At 38.5% G+C, this 21,519-nt stretch overlaps 1 protein-coding gene across 1 annotated transcript in view; it reads right to left on the bottom strand.

Annotated features, from left to right (window-relative positions):
* Positions 1–18,175, bottom strand: part of LOC130924340 (uncharacterized) — a 35,897-nt gene extending 17,722 nt beyond the window's left edge. The window contains exons 1-8 of the mRNA XM_057850821.1: positions 18,008–18,175; positions 15,106–15,317; positions 9,274–9,411; positions 9,000–9,138; positions 8,323–8,911; positions 4,661–4,802; positions 2,391–2,528; positions 2,252–2,317 (exon numbers count right to left, since the gene is read on the bottom strand). Coding sequence (XP_057706804.1) covers positions 2,252–2,317; positions 2,391–2,528; positions 4,661–4,802; positions 8,323–8,911; positions 9,000–9,138; positions 9,274–9,411; positions 15,106–15,317; positions 18,008–18,127 — 1,544 coding nt within the window. The 5' untranslated portion in view covers positions 18,128–18,175. The remainder of the gene's footprint in view (positions 1–2,251; positions 2,318–2,390; positions 2,529–4,660; positions 4,803–8,322; positions 8,912–8,999; positions 9,139–9,273; positions 9,412–15,105; positions 15,318–18,007) is intronic.
* Positions 18,176–21,519: the final 3,344 nt, after the last annotated feature.

The raw sequence follows: 21,519 nt of genomic DNA, 5'->3' as shown, positions 1-21,519 counted from the left end.
GTGCTACGTTTGTGCTTGTCTGTGCTGTAAAAACACACACACTGTAGGTGAAATGGAACACTGTCTTTGTAGTAGCCCAGTAATTCTACATAAACTATACAGCATGGGCATGTACTGCCACTGTGCACGCCTTGTTTGCGCACATACAGTGCTGCTCGAAAGTTTGTGAACCCCACAGCGATGGTCAGATTTTTTGTAAAAAAAACTAAAATAACCTTATTAAATGTTAAGTTATACCCAAATCCACAATACTGACATTCCAAATAATGGACTGAAACAAAAGAAATAGTTATATTGTCATTCTTTATTTAACAAAAGTGGTTGATTTAAGAAAAACTCAGATATCATGTGTGCAAAAGTATGTGAACCCCTTCAGTTAATAGGATATTGCGCCTCCTTTTGCAGAGATTACCTCAACCAAACGGTTTCTGTAGTGACTAATCAGCCTCTCACATCTACTTTGGGGGATTTTTGCCCATTCTTCCTTGCAGAACGCAGTCAGTTGAGAGAGGTTTGATGGGCGTCTGGCATGAACTGCTCGCTTCAGGTCCCGCCACAGCATTTCAATGGGATTTAGGTCAGGACTTTGACTGGGCCAGTCCAGAACACGAATCTTCTTCTTTTTCAGCCATTCCTTGGTTGTATTGCTGGAATGCTTTGGATCATTATCATGTTGCATGATCCACCTTCTGCCAAGCTTTAACTTCAAAACAGATGGCGTCAGGTTATGTTCTAGGATTTGACAATATTCCTCAGAATTCATGATTCCCTGGACTATGTGGAGTTGTCCAGGTCCTGAGGATGAAAAGCAAGCCCAGATCTTGACATTCCCACCTCCATGCTTCACTGTTGGGAGAAGGTTCTTTTGGTGGTATGCAGTGTTGACTTTTCGCCAGACATGGCGGTTTTGGTTGTGACCAAACAGTTCAATTTTGCACCTACATCAGTTGATGAAAACTCTTTTTAATTTAGTCTCGACAACACAACTGTTAAAAAAACAAAAAAAAACTACTGAATTGATTGATTAGGAAATCAGGTTGAAATAATAGAAAATTCCAAAATGTTGAGGGGGTTCACAAACTTTTGAGCAGCACTGTAACAACGGGGAAGGCTCTCGGCTGCTCCCGGTTAGATGAGGTGGCTCCCAGTAATCTGCTGAGTCCAGATCAAGATCGGTCTCACTTTTTTCATCATCTCCATCATCTTTATCGTTGGTTTCAACCTCGGGGTCAGGAGTAACACAACATGAGCTCCGCAGAACGCGTGTGTAACCTGACACTGTTGTGGCCGTCACTGTCTGTTTCATCAAGATAGATTTTTTTTTTAATCATTGTTTGACGATGGTTTAGTTTTCTTTTCAAAACACTCCCTCCAGTGTCGTTTGCCTTTTTTTCCCGATTGTTCTCCACATTTTTCTCAAATTCTCACACGTCTTCACAAGACCCCTTCAACTTCCGTTTCCTGACTATTTTTCTTCACTTCCATTCTTGGCCCGAGATGAGTTCTTACAAAATGCGCTACTGCCCTCCAGTGGCCAGTTTTAATGCTTTAAAATGAGTTTTGAGCGTTGTGCATTGCAGTTTAGGTGCAATAGAACCTAGAGATGCCTCTTGTAAAAAAAACCGAACAAACAAAAAAAAAAAAACGTAAAACACATAAATACGTTTTTGGGACACTGAAACAATTAAAAATAGAACGTATTTATACGTTTTTGGGAGCAAATGAGTTCATATCTAGAAAACGATAGCAGCGCAAACGAAAATTTTTACATCACAACCTGGCACAAATGAATGGCACCATTGCGGTTCTGTTCCGCCGTAGATGGGGGGGTTGCGTGACGTCATCACTCAAAATTAATACCTCAAAAACGATAGCAGCATAAACGAAAATATTTACAGCACAAAGTATAAACGATTGACACAATTTTTTTTGCCATTTTTATTCAAATTAGGGGGCTAGTTGACCTCAAATTGACCCATAAAATAATTGTAAATAGCTCAAAAACGAAAGCAGTTGAAACGAAACTTTTTACAGCACAAACGTAGCACAAACGATTGACATCATTTGTATATAAATTTGCATCTGATGTGGGGCCAACTTCACAGAGGTGAAAAAAGGGGATGTTGTGCGCTTCAATATTTTGAACCTGGTTGCAGTACCATTTTTGGTCACCAATCTTACATATTGCTCCTTTAAAAATACGTGATGATGCCAGTATCTTAACCTTCTTAGTGTTCAGTTACTTACTGACCTGGGGTAGTAGTGGTAATAATAGTGATATACATCTTGAGTTGGAATTGGAGATGGCGAAATAGGCCTAGGATGAATTACAATATTTAAGAATTGTGTTTAAATATTTGCAAACATAACAGTTTCAAACAGAGACTAACCCTGATTCGACAGCAAAACACAGTGGGAAGTGTCCACCTATATCGCCAGGCTTCGGGATCCACCTTATGACGAACTCGTTGTGTGTGGTTCTGTGCTTATTGCTATTTCTTGGTCCACTCATAATGATGTCATGTATTCTGGATGATTACAAAAATGAAACAAACATTTTGTTGTTGTTACCCATGCTCAAAACAGAATGATCAGTCATTGACCTCATAATATATTGACAGGGCGCGGGGCCGATTAATATGGGGCCTGCATCGTTGGCGTGGCCGTCAAAGCTGACCGAGTGGAATCACAGACAAAGAGCTTTTTTTGTTGAAATTTCTGGTGAATAAATGCTTAAATCCCTGTATTCTTTCTAGATATGGACGTAAAACAGTATTGATTCTTGGTTAAAAGCAACAACAACAAAAAAATGGCAGTTAGCATTTATTTTATGTAAATATTGCGAACTATGATGCTAGTCAGTAAGTGAATTAGCGGCCAGCATATCACAAAGAGCTTTTTTAGTTGAAAATTCTTGTAAGTAAATGCTAAAATCCCTGTATTCTTGATAGATATAGGCGTAAAACAGTCTCGATTCTTGGTTAACAGCAAAAAAACGTGCACTTAGCAATTATTTTACGTAAATATTGCAAACTATAATGCTAGTCAGTAAGCAAATTAGCGGCCGCCATATGTAAACAAAGAGTGAATAAATGCTAAATCCCTGAATTCTTTATAGATATGGACGTATAACAGTCTCCATTCCAAGCAAAAAACTGAGCAGTTAGCAGTTGTTCCACGTAAATATTGCGAAGTATAAGGCCAACGCTGTTGCGACTAATTTCTCCCATTGATTTTTCACAACGTTTAAAAATGCATGAATGGTAGGAAAAATATAATAATTACCTTGAATCCTTGAACAAATCACTCCTGAGACAATCCTTCCTGTTTGTATGCAGTACAGCTTTCATAGTTTTCAACCTAAATCCAGGCGTTAGATCGCTGCATGTGACCGACTGCTAATAAATGAATCTGAGTGTGGGATGGCTCCCTTCAGGAAGGTGTGACGCAGTGAATAGGGAATATGTCATGTCAATATGTTATGAAGTCTATGGATTAGTCAGGAAACGTCATTTTTATCGCATAAATGACAAATATATACAAAAAATAACTGGGATTATTTCAGAATTCTTAGCATAAAATGTATGTCAATGATCTCTAATGATCTAAATAAAATTATTCTCCCAGTGTGCAACACCTGATATTTAACCTGCTGGAATAATGATGTTTGTGTCAGAATCCGTGTTGCTGTTGACCTACAGGACTGTGTTTGTGTGTGTTTGGATTAGCTTTATTTCATGTACTGAAATCTGGAGTTCTCTGTATTCCCAATGAAATTCTATGATCAGTCGGTTTCTCTCAATCCCAGCACCACATTATAAGGCGCTTTCAATGAATGGCCTATGTTAAAACTTTTATCATATACAGTATAAGGCGCACCGCATTCTAAGGTGCATAGAATAGACTAGTGTTTTTCAACCTTTTCTGAGTCACGGCACATTTTTACATTGGAAAAATCTCGCAGCACACCACAAACCAAAAATGTCCCAAACTTACTTTCTGAACAGTATATTTGATTATAAAATAATTTCTCAATATTTATACTTACTCAGTGTGACTTGAGCCTGTTTAGATGAACGCAAAGCCGATATCCTGGCAGGAATCTTCTTTACCAGCTCTCAGTCTCTCTTCGTTTTTAACTTTTTTTAATATAGCAGTTCGGCTTGAAAAGCTTAGAATTATGAGACATGGGGACTTTGGCAATGCCTTGTGAAAAAATGCAATATTGGACAATTTCTTGCGGCACACCTGACAATCTCTCACGGCACACTAGTGTGCCGCCGCACACTGGTTGAAAAACACTGGAATAGGCGCTACAGTTGAGGCTGGGGATACATTATACATCCATTAGCTGGAGCTGCGCTCCGAGTTGCTGGAAGACCTGTTGAGGCTCAATATAGATTGATATATAAGTCTCACTGTCGGCTTTTGAGAAAATTTAAGGCTTTTAGGTGCGCCTTATAGAGCAGAAAATACGGTACTTAAATAATCGATAGCTGCTAACACACATATTTCTCTCTCTGCGTTTTTTTAAAGACGTCTTTTTGGCAGCACCTTACACTCCTGCTTTGCCTCACCTTCTTCCTGGATATGGGTCTACTTTTTTTTGCTTTTTCCCCAACCATGACATCACACCAACACTTTTAGCGGTTTCACTTACATCGATTGCGTAGCTTTCGCTTTGACTCTGATCTCCACCTCTTTGTTGACCTCTGCATAGATATGTTGTCCATTCTCGGGTGTTGGATGTTGAAAACGTGGTATGTAAAGTCCTTCTTCACATGATGGAATATCAGGGTCCACTGAGAGTCCAAAAATGAGTCATTTAAATAAGGCTAAGAATCAGATATTCTGATCATGTTTTGTACACAGGTATTTTGTATACAGGTAGTCCCTGGGTTACGAACGAGCTCCGTTCCTACGCTGGCAACGTAACCCGAATTTCCGAGTAAATCGGGATTGACTCTTTAAGTACCCCTAAATCTCTAAATAAGTCCAAAAGCATTGTGCAGTGGTACCTCGACATACGATCGCTTCAACACATGATCTTTTCGACAGCAAAAATTTGACTCGCCATTTATTTCTACATCCGACAAAATGCTCAAATACGACGATTTTAGACAGCGCCGCAGTTACTTTGTTTTCCTGCAAGACGAACGCATGGCAGATTTTCTTGAGAGAAATCAACATGGGTTCCAACAATCTCAGTGCAGGTGGTGAATAAAGGTAAAATGGAGGCTTACTATTGAAATGAAGATAGATGAGAGACAAATACGAGTGTGGTTTGCGCATCCGTGAACTGGCTCAAAATTAAGCCGTAGACGATCTATAATCCTGGCGGTCCTCTTCCGTTCGCCAGTCTTTGTAAGTTAAGGTGACAATTATTATTATTGTAACATCGCCAAAGAAATCGCCAGCTTCCTTAGGTTTTTGATAATTTATTTCAGAACTTGTGCAACACAACATGCCTACTGTCCGTCGCAGCTGAACATGTAAAGTGAAAGTAAAACGTCCTTCCTCACTCTGACACGTCAACCACACGGTGCGTTCAGGTAAACCACGCAAAAATACATCTACCACGTTAAAGTCCGATTCGTTACATTATTACAGGTATTATTATTGTTACTATTATATTTCATCCCGATTTTTATTCATAATTTATTTGTTTTGCTCTGTGTAATTGCTATTTGCAATATTTGCAGTATTTATTAAGAACTTAGTGTAGGTTTTCAGGCTGTGGAATGAGTTAATGGAATTATAATGTATTCTTATGGGAAAATCCTGCTCGACATTCCACCATTTCGACTTACAAACAAGGTCCTGGAACAAATTAACTTTGTATGTAGAGGTACCACTGTATTTTGTTTAATGATGGAGGATACACTGCCCTTTGGTAACAGCGCTAGGTCTGGCTGGACTGCCACCTTGTATGACTGAGGAGCAGACTCGTCTGAAATGGATAAAGGACAGCTGCGCTCTGGTTTGGCCCAAATAAGTTGTTTCATTTAATACAGGTTTGCGTATGGCGGAAAACACAGACAAGACTGAAAAAGCAGTTTCTGCTCTTACACACCACTTTAAAATAAACTGCTGTATTTTAAGCCAAAAGAACTGTTGTGTTTGACAGAACAACATGTATATATACTGCCGTAGCAGATTCATAGTGCATTAAGCCACTAATCTATTTTTAATTTGTCCGTTTTATCCTGGAGACCCCCGTTTACAGACGTCACGCAACCGCTTTTGTTTCAACCCAGCCATAAAAAGAAGGTAATTATTTTTATTATTCAAAATTCATTAATTGAGTTCAAAGATTTTGTTTAAAAAAAAAAAAAAAAAAAAGACTTGAAAAAATTATTCACTCGCATATTTCAAACTTTTTAACAAATTACGGCACAATGAAAAAAAAGATGTCTGTAAATAAGACGGATATCATACCTCATTTGTTACTGTTGCATATGTTAGATGATATTCGATCCCAAACAAAGAAAAATTGAAAAAAAAAATTTTTTTAAGGGTAAATATTTGAAAAAAAAAATATCGACCACTCCTTGATGTCTGCAATTTCTACATCGCGACCCTTGTTATATTACCATGTTTCACCCATAAAATCCCCAAAAAATCCAGCTGTGGCCAATCACAGCTGTGTCTTGACACTCAATGATACATGCTACATGGAGTTGTTGGATTGAAAAGAGGTACAGTGTATCACAGAAGTGAGTACACCCCTCGCATTTCTGCATATATTTAAGTATATCTTTTCATGGGACAACACTGACAAAATGACACTTTGATACAATGAAAGTAGTCTGTGTTCAACTTATATAATATAGTTAATTTATTTTCCCCTCAAAATACCTCAAAATATAGCCATTAATATCTAAACCCCTGGCAACAAAAGTGAGTACACCCCTTAGAAACTACGTGCATCTCTAAATGTCCAAATTGAGTACTGCTTGTCATTTTCCCTTGAAAATGTCATGTGACCCTTTACAGGAGTGCTGTCAGCATTGCTGCAGAGATTGAAGGGGTCGGGGGTCAGCCTGATACTGCTCAGACCATATGCCGCACTCTACATCAAATTGGTGTGCATGGCTGTCACCCCAGGAGGAAGCCCCTTCTGAAGACAGTACAGAAGAAAGCCCACAAACAGTTTGCTGAAGACATGTCAACAAAGCACATGGATTACTGAAACCATGTCCTATGGTATGATGAGACGGGCGGGCTATTAATGGCTATATTTTGAGTTATTTTGAAGGGGAAATAAATTAACTCTATTATATAACCTGCACACAGGCTACTTTTTATTGTGTCAAATGTTTATTTTGTCAGTGTTGTCCCATGAAAAGATATACTTAAATATCTGCAGAAATGCGAGGGGTGTACTCACTTTTGTGATACACTTTAAGTATGCGATAATATCTTGTTAAAATCATGGCGTCTTTAATTATGCTCTTTCATGCTCTCACCTCTAGTTAGGGTTTGGCTGTTTAATTTTTTTGTTTCTTTTTAAATGCTCTCCTGTTTAAAAAAAAATGTTACCCCAGAAAATTGAGATATTAAGCTTTCCAATGATGTATCACACATGCATATTGGACAATTTTGAAATTTGGCGAAATTGGGGGTGTCAGAGCGGAACTTCAAATCACCTAAGTGTTTTCTGCCGTATGCATTTCTAATTAAGTTTACAGCTACAGTTTGTGGAGTTATGTATGAGGGATTTTCTATGAGAACTGTAAATACATTAGCATTCATAGCATTTAAGCTAGTGGATTTTTGTTAGGCAAATTAGGCTAATTTGCTAAATTTACATATTGATCAGACTAGATGGATGTTTGAACACCTCTTGTTTTGTGTCAAGTCTATGATTGTTAAAATGTGTGTAGTTTCATAAATGTTCAAAATGTGTGTGTGTATGTTACGACAAAAGTGAAGGAAGTAAAAAGTTTCAAAAACTATAGATGCCTTGTTTGCTTTCTGTCAAGCTGAACAACAGAAGATGTCATAAAAATAAAGTAAAGTAAAAAATAAGAGACTGTGAGGTACTTTTAGGTATTGTTTATGCAAAAAGATAAAAAAACAACGAGAGACAAAATGGCGGACGAGACCCGGTGTTGTAAAGTCGAAATCACGTAGGTCAATTACGTCGTAACCCGGGGACTACCTGTATTCTACTATATTTCCTTCATGTTCGTTACTTTGTTCATTGCCTATTAGCTGCTGGCAATCAGATTCTCAAAACACCTTCTTCCATACATGTAGTCAAACGATGTCAAGCAAAGATTGTTAAAGCATTTCTTCAAAGACTAAGACCATGCTCACCCAATAAGGAGAATTGCAAGGGTAGTTTGCTGAGAGCTAGAGTTCCAAGGTAGAGAGGTTCAGTCGTGGTTGTCATTGCGGCTGTAGGTCGAGGAGTGTTCGTTGGCGATGTTGTGGTTCGGTGCCGCCTTGTAATGAGATGTTTTGATCTTGTAGTCCACAGCGCCCAGTGTGCTGTTGTAGGTATCATTGTATTTGGAGCAGGCCGATGAGTTGTAGTATGGTACTGTGTTGCAGTGGGATGCCCTGTTGTTGTCGATCTTGTATTCCACGACCTTGGGTGTGCCTTTGTAGGTCTTCGATGCCACTGTGTGGTTGCTTCTGTTGTCGTCTCAGAGCTTGTAATATTTGATCCTCTAGTTTGCGACCACCAGTATGGGATGGTGGTACTTGTTTTAGTTGTCCACGAAGATGTGTATGGATTAATATACCGCCTCTTTCTCCTGAACATTAGAGGAGATTTGTAGGAATAGGAGCCATCACTATAGGAGAGTGTAATGGGGTGTCTTGGAAAGTCCTCCACTACCAATTCAAATCCAAAAACTCTAGTATCATTATGGGTATTGTTGTAGTACAATGTGCAAGAGTGCTGAAAGGTTTTAAAAACAATTTATAGTTAAACACTCCACTAAACAGTAACATTTGTATTCCATACTGCCCTCGGGTTTCCAACAAACCTGATCCAGGTAAAAGCCTACAGGGTGACTGCACGAGCTGCATTCTCTATTCCTGAGAATTCCATATCTACATCGTACTTGATCTCCATCAGCATCAAAGGCCATTAGCTTGTATCTCCGTGGGCAATTTTGAGGAACCCTTGAGAAAACAAGAAGAAATGATTGCAAATTTGATTCTTTGTAACAAATACAATATGTTTATACATACAGTATATGTACTTTCTATCATACCATAATAATGGTATTTATTGAATATTTGTTGCTTTGCATTTACCGAAGAAAAGGTAGCGTGCCAATAACTGGTGATTTGTTTGGCTTTCCTGTGTCAGATCTTGTACCCAAATCCAGAGCGGTCAGTAGTCTCCAACTATAGAGGTAGTTCCTTGTTGGAATCCAGCAACAGCTTGCTGATCTGAGAAGTTACAAAATATTTATTCATTCATTCATCTTCCATTCCGCAAGGGTCTCATGGTTGTGCTTTAGCCTATCCCAGCTATTTATGGGAAGCAGGAGGATTACTCCCTGAATAGATTAGAAGGCCTGAGCCATTGTGGGCCTATATGTATGGGGGAACTTAAAAATATTCAAGTTCACCCATTTAAAAAGATAAAAGATATTTGTAATTCACATCATAGATACACATCAACATGAGAAACAAAATGTTTAAAAAATCCAGGAAATCACATTGTATGATTTTTAAATGATTTATTCGTGAACATAGGTGGCCAATAGGTATTGGGCAGCTAATAAACATACAACTCCTTTGTCCCTCACAGGCCAGTCACTTGCTCTTTAAGAAGTTATTCTGGCCTCCCCTTTTAACAGTATAAATGGAACCTGTTTGAACTGATTAGATGCATGACCCACAAATTCCACTTGGTGCATGTGCACTGCACTGAGCTGCGTTCCGAACGACCCAACAAATATGTTTGTATTGTAATCAATACGAAATGGTCCACATGATTCGCTCAGCTCTGATCATGATCCGCCTCTCCTCTGAGTCTGGCCTCTCTAGTCCGTCAAAACTAAAATACGGACGAGGTCTATTTTCCGTCAACCTGCGGCTAGATCAAGCCCCGCGGCATAGACTTCATTACCTATTGACGTGACACTTCGTCATTCTCTGCGTCACGCCTTATCAGAGGGAGCCGAGCTTCATTTAGTATAGTCAGGCGAAGACGGCACACGCTCACGTCTAAGCTGGATTCAAGCTTAGATTTTTCAAGAACTACGAAAAATGTACCGCATGCAAACAGGAAGGATTTTCTCAGGAGTGATTTGATCGAGGATTCAAGGTCAATACTATATTTTTCACACCATGCATACATTTTGAAACGTTGTGAAAAAAATCAATGGGAGAATGGGAAACGCTACGGCATCATTCTTCGGCCTATATACGTAAAATATAAGGGTAACTGCCCGTTTTTTTGCTCTTTTAACAAAGAATTGAGACAGTTTTACGTCTATATCTTCAAAGAATTCAGTGATTGAAGCATTTATTGGCAGGAATTTTCTTCTTTATTTACACATGGAGGCGGCTAATTTTTGTAACTGACTAGCCTCATAGTTAGCAATATTTACGCGAAATAAATGCTACCTGCACTTTTTTTTTTTGCTTTTAACCAAAAATCCAGACTTTTTTACATCCATATCTATAAAGAATTCAGGGGTTTAAGCATTTATTCACAATAATTTTCGCCAGCAAAGCTCTGTTTACATCAGGCGGCCGCTAGCCTCATTTGCTAACAGACTAGCATTGTGCTTCGACATATATACGTAAAACAAACACTAACTGCACGGTTTCTTTGCTTTTAACCAAGAATTGAGACTGTATTACATCCATATCTATGAAGACCTTGGAGATTTAAGCATTTATCCATAAGAATTATCGCCAGAAAAGCTCTGTTTACGTCAGGTGGCCGCTAGCCTCATTCGCTAACAGTATGTATTGTATAATGATAATAAAGGGCTATTCCATTCTATGATAAGTTGTGATTGTATATAGAATTTATGAATAATTATTTACATATTATTTATAATTGATTCTGCATGTTTTCCTCAAGCATTAGGTTTCTGATGTTAAATTGAGTGATTTATTAGCTGTTGAAAATTTGCAGTAAAAAAATAAATAAATAAATAAGTTGCCATTTTGGTCAAAAAACTGCATGACATAATGAATATTGGTATTGATCCTGAAAATATAAGTGATTATCTCTGCATTTGGTGATTTTTGTGCATCTAGTGTAAAATCTGAGACTTTTATAGCTATTTTAAGTTAATTAATCAGGATTTTATAAGTGAACGACTTTGAATTTTTGATGCCGCTGCTCATGGAGACTCATATATGGCTAAGGTAGGGGCCTGTTTTGGTTTTAGGTCGGTAGCAGCGTTGGTTTTGTAAATATTTGAATTTTAGGTTTTTGAAAAATGGACGTCCAATTCTCCCAATCATTTCTAATGGCGTTTACTTTGTTTAATGCCATTGACTGGCATTATTGTCCATTCTATTGATAGACCTGAGTGGGGCTAAGATTTGTATCTCCACAGAGGAAAGACCCAGGTGTAATTTCTCCCGAAATTGCAGTTTCTAGTTATTATTCTCCGCATTTTTTCGGCGCGCCGCGCAGCACGAACCATAGCACCGATCGCCATCGTTCAAGTATCGGCACGACCGGAATTTTCGCGCGACGCAGGGTCTTTTTCAAACGGCCCCCCAAAATTTTCCGTTCGCCCGTAAATGGCAAATTTCCGAAAAAAAAAAAAAAAAAAAGTTTCAAAACGCTACTTGTCCTACAATTTTTGACCAAATCGCATAATTTGGGCATAAAAAATTCCGGGACGGTGGGGGGCATAAAAATTGTATACAGAATTTGGAAAAAATTTATGGTTTCCCGGATATTTGCCAAAAACTATCCCATTCATTTCTAATGGGAGAATTTCCCATTCACTTCCAATGGGATTTCCAATGGAATTTACATTGCATTGATGCCATTGACGGCGATGCATGTCGAATCTGTTGATGTCAATGTACTTGGATTCAATTGACTATATGGATGTCAATGCCATTGACTGCCATGGACGTCCAAAATTTTCCCATTCATTTTCAATGGGGAAAAAACAAAATTTCCCCAAATCAACAGAAAATGACCAGATATCAATAGGACATGTCCCCCAAACGTCGCCGACTCCATTGACGCTTATAGGGGGTGCTACCATTGACGTCCATGGACGTCCAAATTTTGTCCCATTCATTTTCAATCTAAAAAAAAAACAATGTCCCCAAATCAACAGGAAATGACCAGTGATCAATAGGACATGTACCCCAAATGTCCCCGATAGCATTGATGCTTATGGAAGGTGATGCCATTGACGTCCATGGACTCCCAAATTTTTCCCATTCATTTTCAATGGCAAAAACAAAAAATGTCCCCAAATCAGTAGGAAATCACCAGATATCAATAGGACCTTTACCCCAAATGTCCCCAACTGCATTGACGCTTATGGACGTCAATGGACGTCCAAATTTTTTCCCATTCATTTTCAATGGGATTTTTTTTTCCTCCTCCAAATCACCAGAAAATGACTAGATATCAATAGGACGTGTCCCCCAAACTTCCCCAATTCCATTGACGCCTATGAAGGGTGCCGTCATTGACGGCCATGGACGTCCAAATTTCCCATTCATTTCTAATGGCATTTAACCATGTTTTTTTATTCTATTGATGCCAATGCACTTGGATTCCATTGACGCCTATGTAAGTTGATACCATTCACGTCCATGGACGTCCAAATTTTTTCCCATTCATTTTCAATGGGAAATTTTTTTTTCTCCCCCAAATCAACAGAAAATGACTACATATCAATAGGACGTGTCCCCCAAACTTCCCCAATTCCATTGACGCTTATGGAGGATGATGCCATCGACGTCCATGGACGTCCAAAATTCCCATTCATTTCCATGGCATTTCAGCATGTTTTTTCATTTTATTGATGCCAATGTACTTGGATTCCATTTACGCCTATGTAAGTTGATACCATTGGCGTCCATGGACATCCAAATTTTTTCCCATTAATTTTCAATGTAAATTTTTTTTTCTCCAAATCAACAGATAATGACTAGATATCAATAGGACGTGTACCCCAAATGTCCCCGATTGCATTGACGCTTATGGAGGGTGCTGCAATTGACGGACATGGATGTCCAATTCTCCCAATCATTTCTAATGGCGTTTACTTTGTTTGATTCCATTGACTGGCATTATTGTCCATTCTATTGCTACACCTGAGTGGGGCTAAGATTTGTATCTCCACTGAGGAAAGACCCAGGTGTAATTTCTCACGAAATTGCAGTTTCTAGTTGTACATGCTTTTCGTTGATACTTTCGTCGGCTTGGTCCATTTTTGCGTGTAGAATAATCATGTTTGAAAATGGCAGTGATTTTGCGCTGAACCGGAAACAACAGTCTGAGCGGACCAATCACAGTCCATTTCCACCACGTCACACGCGTTGACGCGACGCGAAGTCAGAAAATTGAGAAGGAGCAAGAGAGGCTACGGCGAAGGGTCGTAAATTGGGTCTTCCTTGACAGCGCAGGTCTGACGCGGAAGCATAACTCGGCCTTAACATGGATAAAGGACAGCTGCGCTCTGGCTTGGCCAACATAAGGCTGTAAGTTGTTTCAGCTAATATATGTTTGTGTATGCATTTGTAATTAAGTTTAGAGCGACAGTTTGTGGAGTTACGTGTGATCAATTTGCTATGAGAATTGTAAATATGTTGGCATTTAAGCTAGTGGACTTTGAAAGGCAATTTAGGCTAATTAATTGATCATACTAGATCAAGGGTGGGCAGGGGTTAATTTGTGCTGGATCCTGTCGGAACAGGATCTGGCACCTCTTGATTTTGGCCTCCCTGTTTTCCGGGACTTATTTGGGCAGATCCGGCACCTCTTGTGTGATATAATTTTTTTTTTTTTAAACTATGGAAATTTGCGGCATCTGGGGAGCAAGCAGCCAGGATCAAACAGTATTTCAATATGCCAAAAGTCGGTTGTTTTTACTGTCTTTTTTCAAAAAGAAGGAAGATGGTTCAAAACAAGTCAGAAAAGCAAAAACCGGCAATGAGGGCAGCTGCAGCAATATGCTAACGGGCAGAGCAGTAGGAGGCTAGTGCCGGAGCTGCAAGCCAGGTTCACGGACAGCCAGCCAAGCCGGGGCAGGAGGCTGCTACCGTATCCTCACAACTGTAAAATAAACTGCTATCTTCACACTTAACCTCGCTGATGTTACGTTAATGCAATAAAGTAGGCGACACCGTTTGAAACATTTTCAATTTGTTTGCTTACATGGGCCTAGACAATAATTACAACTGTGTTATTGGAATAAATTCTTATAGACGTATAATGAGTTAACGGATAAATATGTTTGTACACCACAGACTCAAAGCATTAATATAACGGCGTAGTGATAGATTTGGTGATGAGGCCAAATATAGATATAGATGTATTAACCATCTAGCCATGTTATATCGTGATTAATATATGGCAATCGACAAATCGGAGAACTTCCTCAAACTCACCCATTATCATAATAAATAATAATAATGCTACATTGTGTTATTTATTGTAAACTCAATTTTTTTTTTTTATGTTTTACAAGTTAGACCTGTTGAGAAACTAATTGCTGACTGTGTACTGTAAGTCCCACCAGTGGTTATGTGGGCAATTGCCCGTGCTGTGCAGAGTATAGCCTAAATAATTGTAAATTGTTATCAAAACATTTACCATGGATATTATCTGAAATTGAGGCAGGTAAGTCCACAGCATGGCAAGTGGGCATTTGCATGTTATTTTCAAGGCAAGGCAAGCCTATATTCTGCGTATGTTGTGGGACCTGTGCCCGTGTCATCACCCCTGCACTGTCATATGTACTTTGCATCCGGCACCTTATGATTTACAAATTAAGCACTGCTTGTATGACATTGTTAAAACAACAAATGACAAATTCGGTGCATAAATGCACTAATACGTCCCTATAAACAGGTGTACCTCACTCATTGATCGTAAGGCTTATAGTCTGATGAATACATTATACATAGAAGTCTTACCGCATCGAGAAAGGTCTGTTGGATGGGACAATTCTTGACATCACTGTTTCTGCTTCGCACCATTTTCTGTTATAGACTGGAGCGTTGGTGCTGCTGTCAAGCGTGGCTCTTTGCCTATACAGGTAGTTCTCATATCCACAGTAGCTTTCATAACAATTCATGTGTTGACCGTAGTAACAGCCATCAAAGGTTTCCCTAAAGGTAATGTTCACCTGTGAAAGAAATTCAATTGATGGAGGAGGCATACTTGTTTGATAGAATTTGTTTTATGACACGAGTTGTTTTCTGGAATATAAATCGTTTTATTGTCCTACAAAGTGTGGCTGGGCCTGTAAGTTGTATTCAGATGCAATACATCAATATATACACTGTAAAAAATGTCCGTAGAATTAACAGGGAAATACTGTGAATTCGTGACATTAAAACAATGTAAATGGGACAAATGTTTTTCATTGTCAAACTTACAGTTATATTCTGCAAAATACAGAACCAAGCACAACTGTTAATTCAAGGGTATTTATATGTAATAATAACTATATTTTTTAAATAATGTGCATTGTACTGTAAATTAAACGCAAAATAAACATAATAATATAAGCAATACAATACAGTAAAATTTACAATGTAAAGGTGCTGAAAATATGTTTTTTGGGCGTAGATTTTTCCAATAGGCTTTCCTAAAGAAAAAAAAAATCATTATATTATATTATATTATATTATATTATATTATATTATATTATATTATATTATATTATATGTCGATATATATATATATTTATATGTATATATCTATATATATGTTTATATCTATCTATCTATCTATCTATATGTGTATGTGTATGTATATATATATACATATATATATATATACATATATATATACATATATATATATATATATATCAGGGGTCGCGTTAACCGGAAATTTTCCGTCGTTGACCGGTTTTTTAAAATGGTGATGGAAAAAACTGAAGTCCGTCAGTCATTTTGACAGGTTCCAATTCACACCCCAGACCACAGGGTGGCGAGTTAGCATATTAATTGGCTATTGTCTCTCTTAATGCATGACGTCGTTGGCTATTCTGTCAGAATATTGTAGTGTAACCGGGGTTTGGCGGCGGCAGCGTGATTGACACATCAACGCGAGGTTCATCACATGACGTCACAACTCCGCCCCCCTGACCGGAGCCGCCATATTGTGTGTCAGCCCGTCATGTTTATACATTACCGCTACGTACATGCCTCCTATTACGGCGTGTTTTTCTGCTCGTTAATATTAATAATCAAAATGGTGAAGGCGTGTGTGGCGGTTGGTTGCTGTAACAGAGAAGATAGCCGGAGAGACTTGAAGTTCTACCGTATTCTGAGAGACGCGAAGATGAGAGCGAGATGGACTGCTGTAATTCGACAAGAAATCTGGGCACCAAACGATCACCACAGACTATGTAGTAGTCTTTTTATATCTGGTAAGATGCATTTAATATATATTTAGAAGATTTGGGGCTGACAACCACAATTAAGATCATTGTGTGCCGTTGGTGATTGGGGTCTATATCGTTGCCTCCTTTTCTTTGGGGGCGGAGTTGTTGGCGGTAAGCACAGTAAAAAGGGAGAAAAATACCACGACTTCCGTGTCTAATTTTTCGCCGCCAAGCAAGCGTTACAATATTAATTAAAAATGAATGAAAACTAAATACTATTGAATATGTCATCATTATCATTTTAAAAATTTAAGTGACGGGTAAAAATAGACTGTGACCGGATTTTTATGACCCTGTCAGTCAAAATGACAGACAACGAAAATGTCTTGCGCAACCTCTGATATATATATATATATATCAGAGGTATATATATATATATATATGTTTGCTCCCGCTTAGTTATGACATGCCCTTCACGGGTAATGACAGAAATGCATGATGGGAAGTTGAGGCAACCACGACTGTGACTTGTGGCTGTCCATGTTATAGGATGTGTGCCGTGTGGCAATCCTTGGGGATGACCAGTGTGGAAGGCACGGCACGGCACGGCACGGCACGGCACGGCACGGCACGGCACGGCACGGCACGGCACGGCGTGAATGAAGTAAAAGCGAATTGTGTGATATTCTTTCAAAAATGTTTTTTTTTTTTTAAGTTTTATATTGCTGGGTTTACAGCAACTTTTCAAAGAAATTAAATAAGATTTTATGTGAAATAAACAAAAATTATAATTAAATTTTATTGAGCTATTTTGCAGCAGTTCATGCTGATTTACCAGCAAAAAGCTGTTGGATTTACTAGTTAAAAATGTTTTTTTTAAATTTTATTTTTTACAAATTTTAACTGTAAAATATGCAGATTTTTCTGTAATGGTATTTACAGTTGAACTGTATTTTTTTACGGAATTTCTCTGGCAACCACAGCTGCCAGGTTTTTCCGTAAAATTTACGGGATTTTTTTTTTTTTTTTTTTTTTACAGTGTACCATTATGTGTGTGTGTTTTTGTTTGATTTTCACGCACTCTAGGAGTTATGTGGTGTTGCTTAGTTATAGTTATCTGAATAATTGCTTTACATTTTATTATTACTATAAATGTACAATGCTTAATCTCAATCTCTGATAAAATTAAAGTCCTCCCCAAAATGCGACTGTTTTTCATTGTGCATCTTTTGGCCGGTGTGACTTAGCTGCGACTTTTAGCCCGAAAAATATGGTATGTTATTCTAATAAAGTGTTGTTGTTTTTAAAGCAATGTGTAAAGTGAAATGACAAAAAAATCACTAATATAATCATTGTATGCATATTTTTAATTTGGGATTGATTAAATATAATGAGCAAAACCACAAGCTAACGATAAATTTACATGATTAGTATGTGTTCCATAATTACCGACGATCACGTAATTATATTCGGTCACTCACTGTAAATGTTCCATTTGGGTTTTTCTCCGCTAAGAATTCGGTGTGTCCTCCAAAATAGTGTGATGCAGACACTCCTGAGACTAGAAGCATCTGCAGCAGGAGCACTGGTGTGAAAACCATGATGCCCCAAACTTAAGATCACTCTTCTCTCAAAGGTCAGGTGTTTAAATGCACTTGCCACATCCTTATATAGAGACACAAGACCAAACCTCCCAGTGAATTTGGTGCAGCAAATTTACAGGTGTGTCCAGTATGCTTGAGAACAAGAGGGTAAAACTGGTTTCAGTGAACAAACTGGGTTACAAGAAATCGTTTGAGGACTTGGTAACATTGCTCACAGGAACAAAAAAGGGGGAACGGAGATCTTTAGCATACTTTCATAAATATAATTTTCATCAATTAATGCATGTATACTCTACGTGTACAGAATATGTTGAATTGTGTATGCATATCTACATTAGGAATAAACAGATTGTTCATCCTGTGAAGCTAAACTGAATATAATAAATGCATAAATGTGAGAAATATATGTAGCACTTTTGCATCAATAACTGCATATCAATGAAACAAATACTCCAAGTATTAAGAGTGAGTTAGGGATTATTCCATATAAGTGTCTTGAGATGACCTTCGTGTGTGAACTCTTCCCACAACGAGCCACTATATTTAATAACAATGACTCACCTCAACTTGATGTTTAGATAATCTCTAACAGCATGATCTATTTATCTTTGTTGTTTTTTTGATAGCGTTGAACTGAATACCCACAGCTCATTGTTTAACAATCACGCGTACTCAACAAACTAAATAGCAAATCCTTAGCATGCGCTAAAAATACAATTAATTTTTAATGAACATAAGTGCAAAGAAAAAGCCAGTGACCTATATATGCAGGATTTAAGGCTGCATTTAAATGCATCATAATCTTAAATTTTTGCCTGTCACTGAAGTTATCATCTAATCTAAACTGTACAAACAACTAAAGAAACTGGTTAAATCTAATGTTGATGGACTCAACAGAGGCAGAGCTAGTGAGAAATACACCGCTTTAAAAAATTACCATTTGACCCCGTTTTTATCGATGCTGAATTCATTCAAACATAATTTCATGGAAACTATTCGAATCAAACAAGAGCGTAGGTTTTCATAGGGATGGTAGAGACATACGGTGGGGCAAATAAGTATTTAGTCAAACACTAATTGTGCAAGTTCTCCCACTTGAAAATATTTGAGAGGCCTGTAATTGTCAACATGGGTAAACCTCAACCATGAGAGACAGAACGTGGAAAAAAAACCACAGAAAATCACATTGTTTGGTTTTTGAAACATTTATTTGCAAATCATGGTGGAAAATAAGTATTTGGTCAATACCAAAAGTTCATCTCAATAATTTGTTATGTACCCTTTGTTGGCAATAACGGAGGCCAAACGTTTTCTGTAACTCTTCACAAGCTTTTCACACACTGTTGCTGGTATTTTGGCCCATTCCTCCATGCAGATCTCTAGAGCAGTGACGTTTTGGGGCTGTCGTTGGGCAACACAGACATTCAACTCCCTCCACAGATTTTCTATCGGGTTGAGATCTGGAGACTGGCTAGGCCTCTCCAGGACCTTGAAATGCTTCTTACGAAGCCACTCCTTTGTTGCCCTGGCTGTGCGTTTGGGATCATTGTCATGCTGAAAGACCCAGCCACGTCTCATCTTCAATTCCCTTGCTGTTGGAAGGAGATTTTCACTCAAAATCTCTCGATACATGGCCCCATTCATTCTTTACACAGATCAGTCGTCCTGGTCCCTTTGCAGAAAAACAGCCCCACAGCATGATGTTTCCACCCCCATGCTTCACAGTGGGTATGGTGCAATTGAGTATTCTTTTTCCTCTAAACCCGAGAGCCTGTGTTTCTACCAAGAAGTTCTATTTTAGTTTCATCGGACGATAGCACATTGTCCCAGTCTGCTTCTGGATCATCCAAATGCTCTCTAGCGAATCGCAGACGGGCCTGGACATGTACTGGCTTCAGCAGGTGGACACGTCTAGCAGTGCAGGATTTGAGTCCCTGGCGGTGCATTGTATTACTGATAGTAGCCTTTGTTACTGTGGTCCCAGGTCTCTGTAGGTCATTCACTGGGTCGCCCCGTGTGGTTCTGGGATTTTTTCTCCCCGTTCTTGTTATCGCCACGGGGTGAGATCTTGCATGGAGCCCCAGATCGAGGAAGATTATCAGTGGTCTTGTTTGTCTTCCATTTTCTAATAATTGCTCCCACAGTTGATTTCTTTACACCAAGCGAAGAGTGAAGAGTTACAGAAAACGTTTGGCCTCCGTGATGGCCAACAAAGGGTACATAACAAAGTATTGAGATGAACTTTTGTAATTGACCAAATGCTTATTTTCCACTAAGATTTGCAAATAAATTCTTTAAAAATCAAACAATGGGATTTTCTGGTTTTTATCCCCCCACATTATCTCTCATGGTTGAGGTTTACCCATGTTGACAATTACAGGCCTCTCTAATCTTATCAAGTTGGAGAACTTGCACAATTGGTGGTTTACTAAATACTTATTTGCCCCACTGTAACACTAGCAACTTTTCAGGGAGCTCAAATTATACCCACCAACTTTTAAGCAACCTTATTTGCATTATATAACGACTTCAGTTATATACACTGCTGGCCAAAAGTATTGGCACCCCTGCAATTCTGTCAGATAATGCTCGATTTCTCCCAGAAAATGATTGCAATTACAAGTGCTTTGGCAGTAATATCTTCATTTATTTTGCTTGCAATGAAAAAACACAAAAGAGAATAGAAAAAAATTAAATCATTATCATTTTACTAGAGGCGCACGATAATTATCGGTCCGAAAATTATTGGTCCGATAACAGGAATTATGACGTCATCTGAATAAATCCAATAACATTATAATTATCAGGCATATTAACTCATTTGCTCCCAAAAACGTATAAATATGTTCTATTTTTCATTGTTTCAGTGTCCCAAAGACGTATTTATACGTGTTTTAGTTTTTTTTTTTTTTTTCTTCAAAAGAGACAGCTCTGGGTTCTGATTCAATTTAGCTCCAAAGCACAAAGCCGAAAATCCATTTTAAAGCAATAAAACTGGCCAGTGGAGGGCAGCAGCGCATTTGGTAAGACCCGCAACCCGATTAAACTAACGATCGGCCAAGCCGCACGGCCGGGGCGCCGGCGGAAGACGACCGAGTAGAACAATTAGTAGGACGCCCGGGATGCTAGGCGCTGGACGACCGAGCAGAATGACTGGGACCACTAGTACATCGGACGATTCCGTTCAGTCCGTGCTACTCGCGAGCAGAGCCTGTGGAGACTAAAAAAAAATTAATCTTTATGAGACAGGCGGCGATGACGGAAAAGTTTTACCGGCTGTCGCGGCCACAATAGCGTCATCTTTCAGTTAGTTATGTGTAAATAGTTACTTTGCTATCAAAAGCTCTATTTGTCTTGTAGTTTCTGTTATTTTGTAAAAGGAAACCCTT

Source organism: Corythoichthys intestinalis, chromosome 1 (assembly GCF_030265065.1).
Source record: "Corythoichthys intestinalis isolate RoL2023-P3 chromosome 1, ASM3026506v1, whole genome shotgun sequence".
Classification (NCBI taxonomy): Eukaryota; Metazoa; Chordata; class Actinopteri; order Syngnathiformes; family Syngnathidae; genus Corythoichthys; species Corythoichthys intestinalis.
Note: the sequence above shows the minus strand (reverse complement) of the source record. Positions and strands in the feature narration are given on the sequence as shown.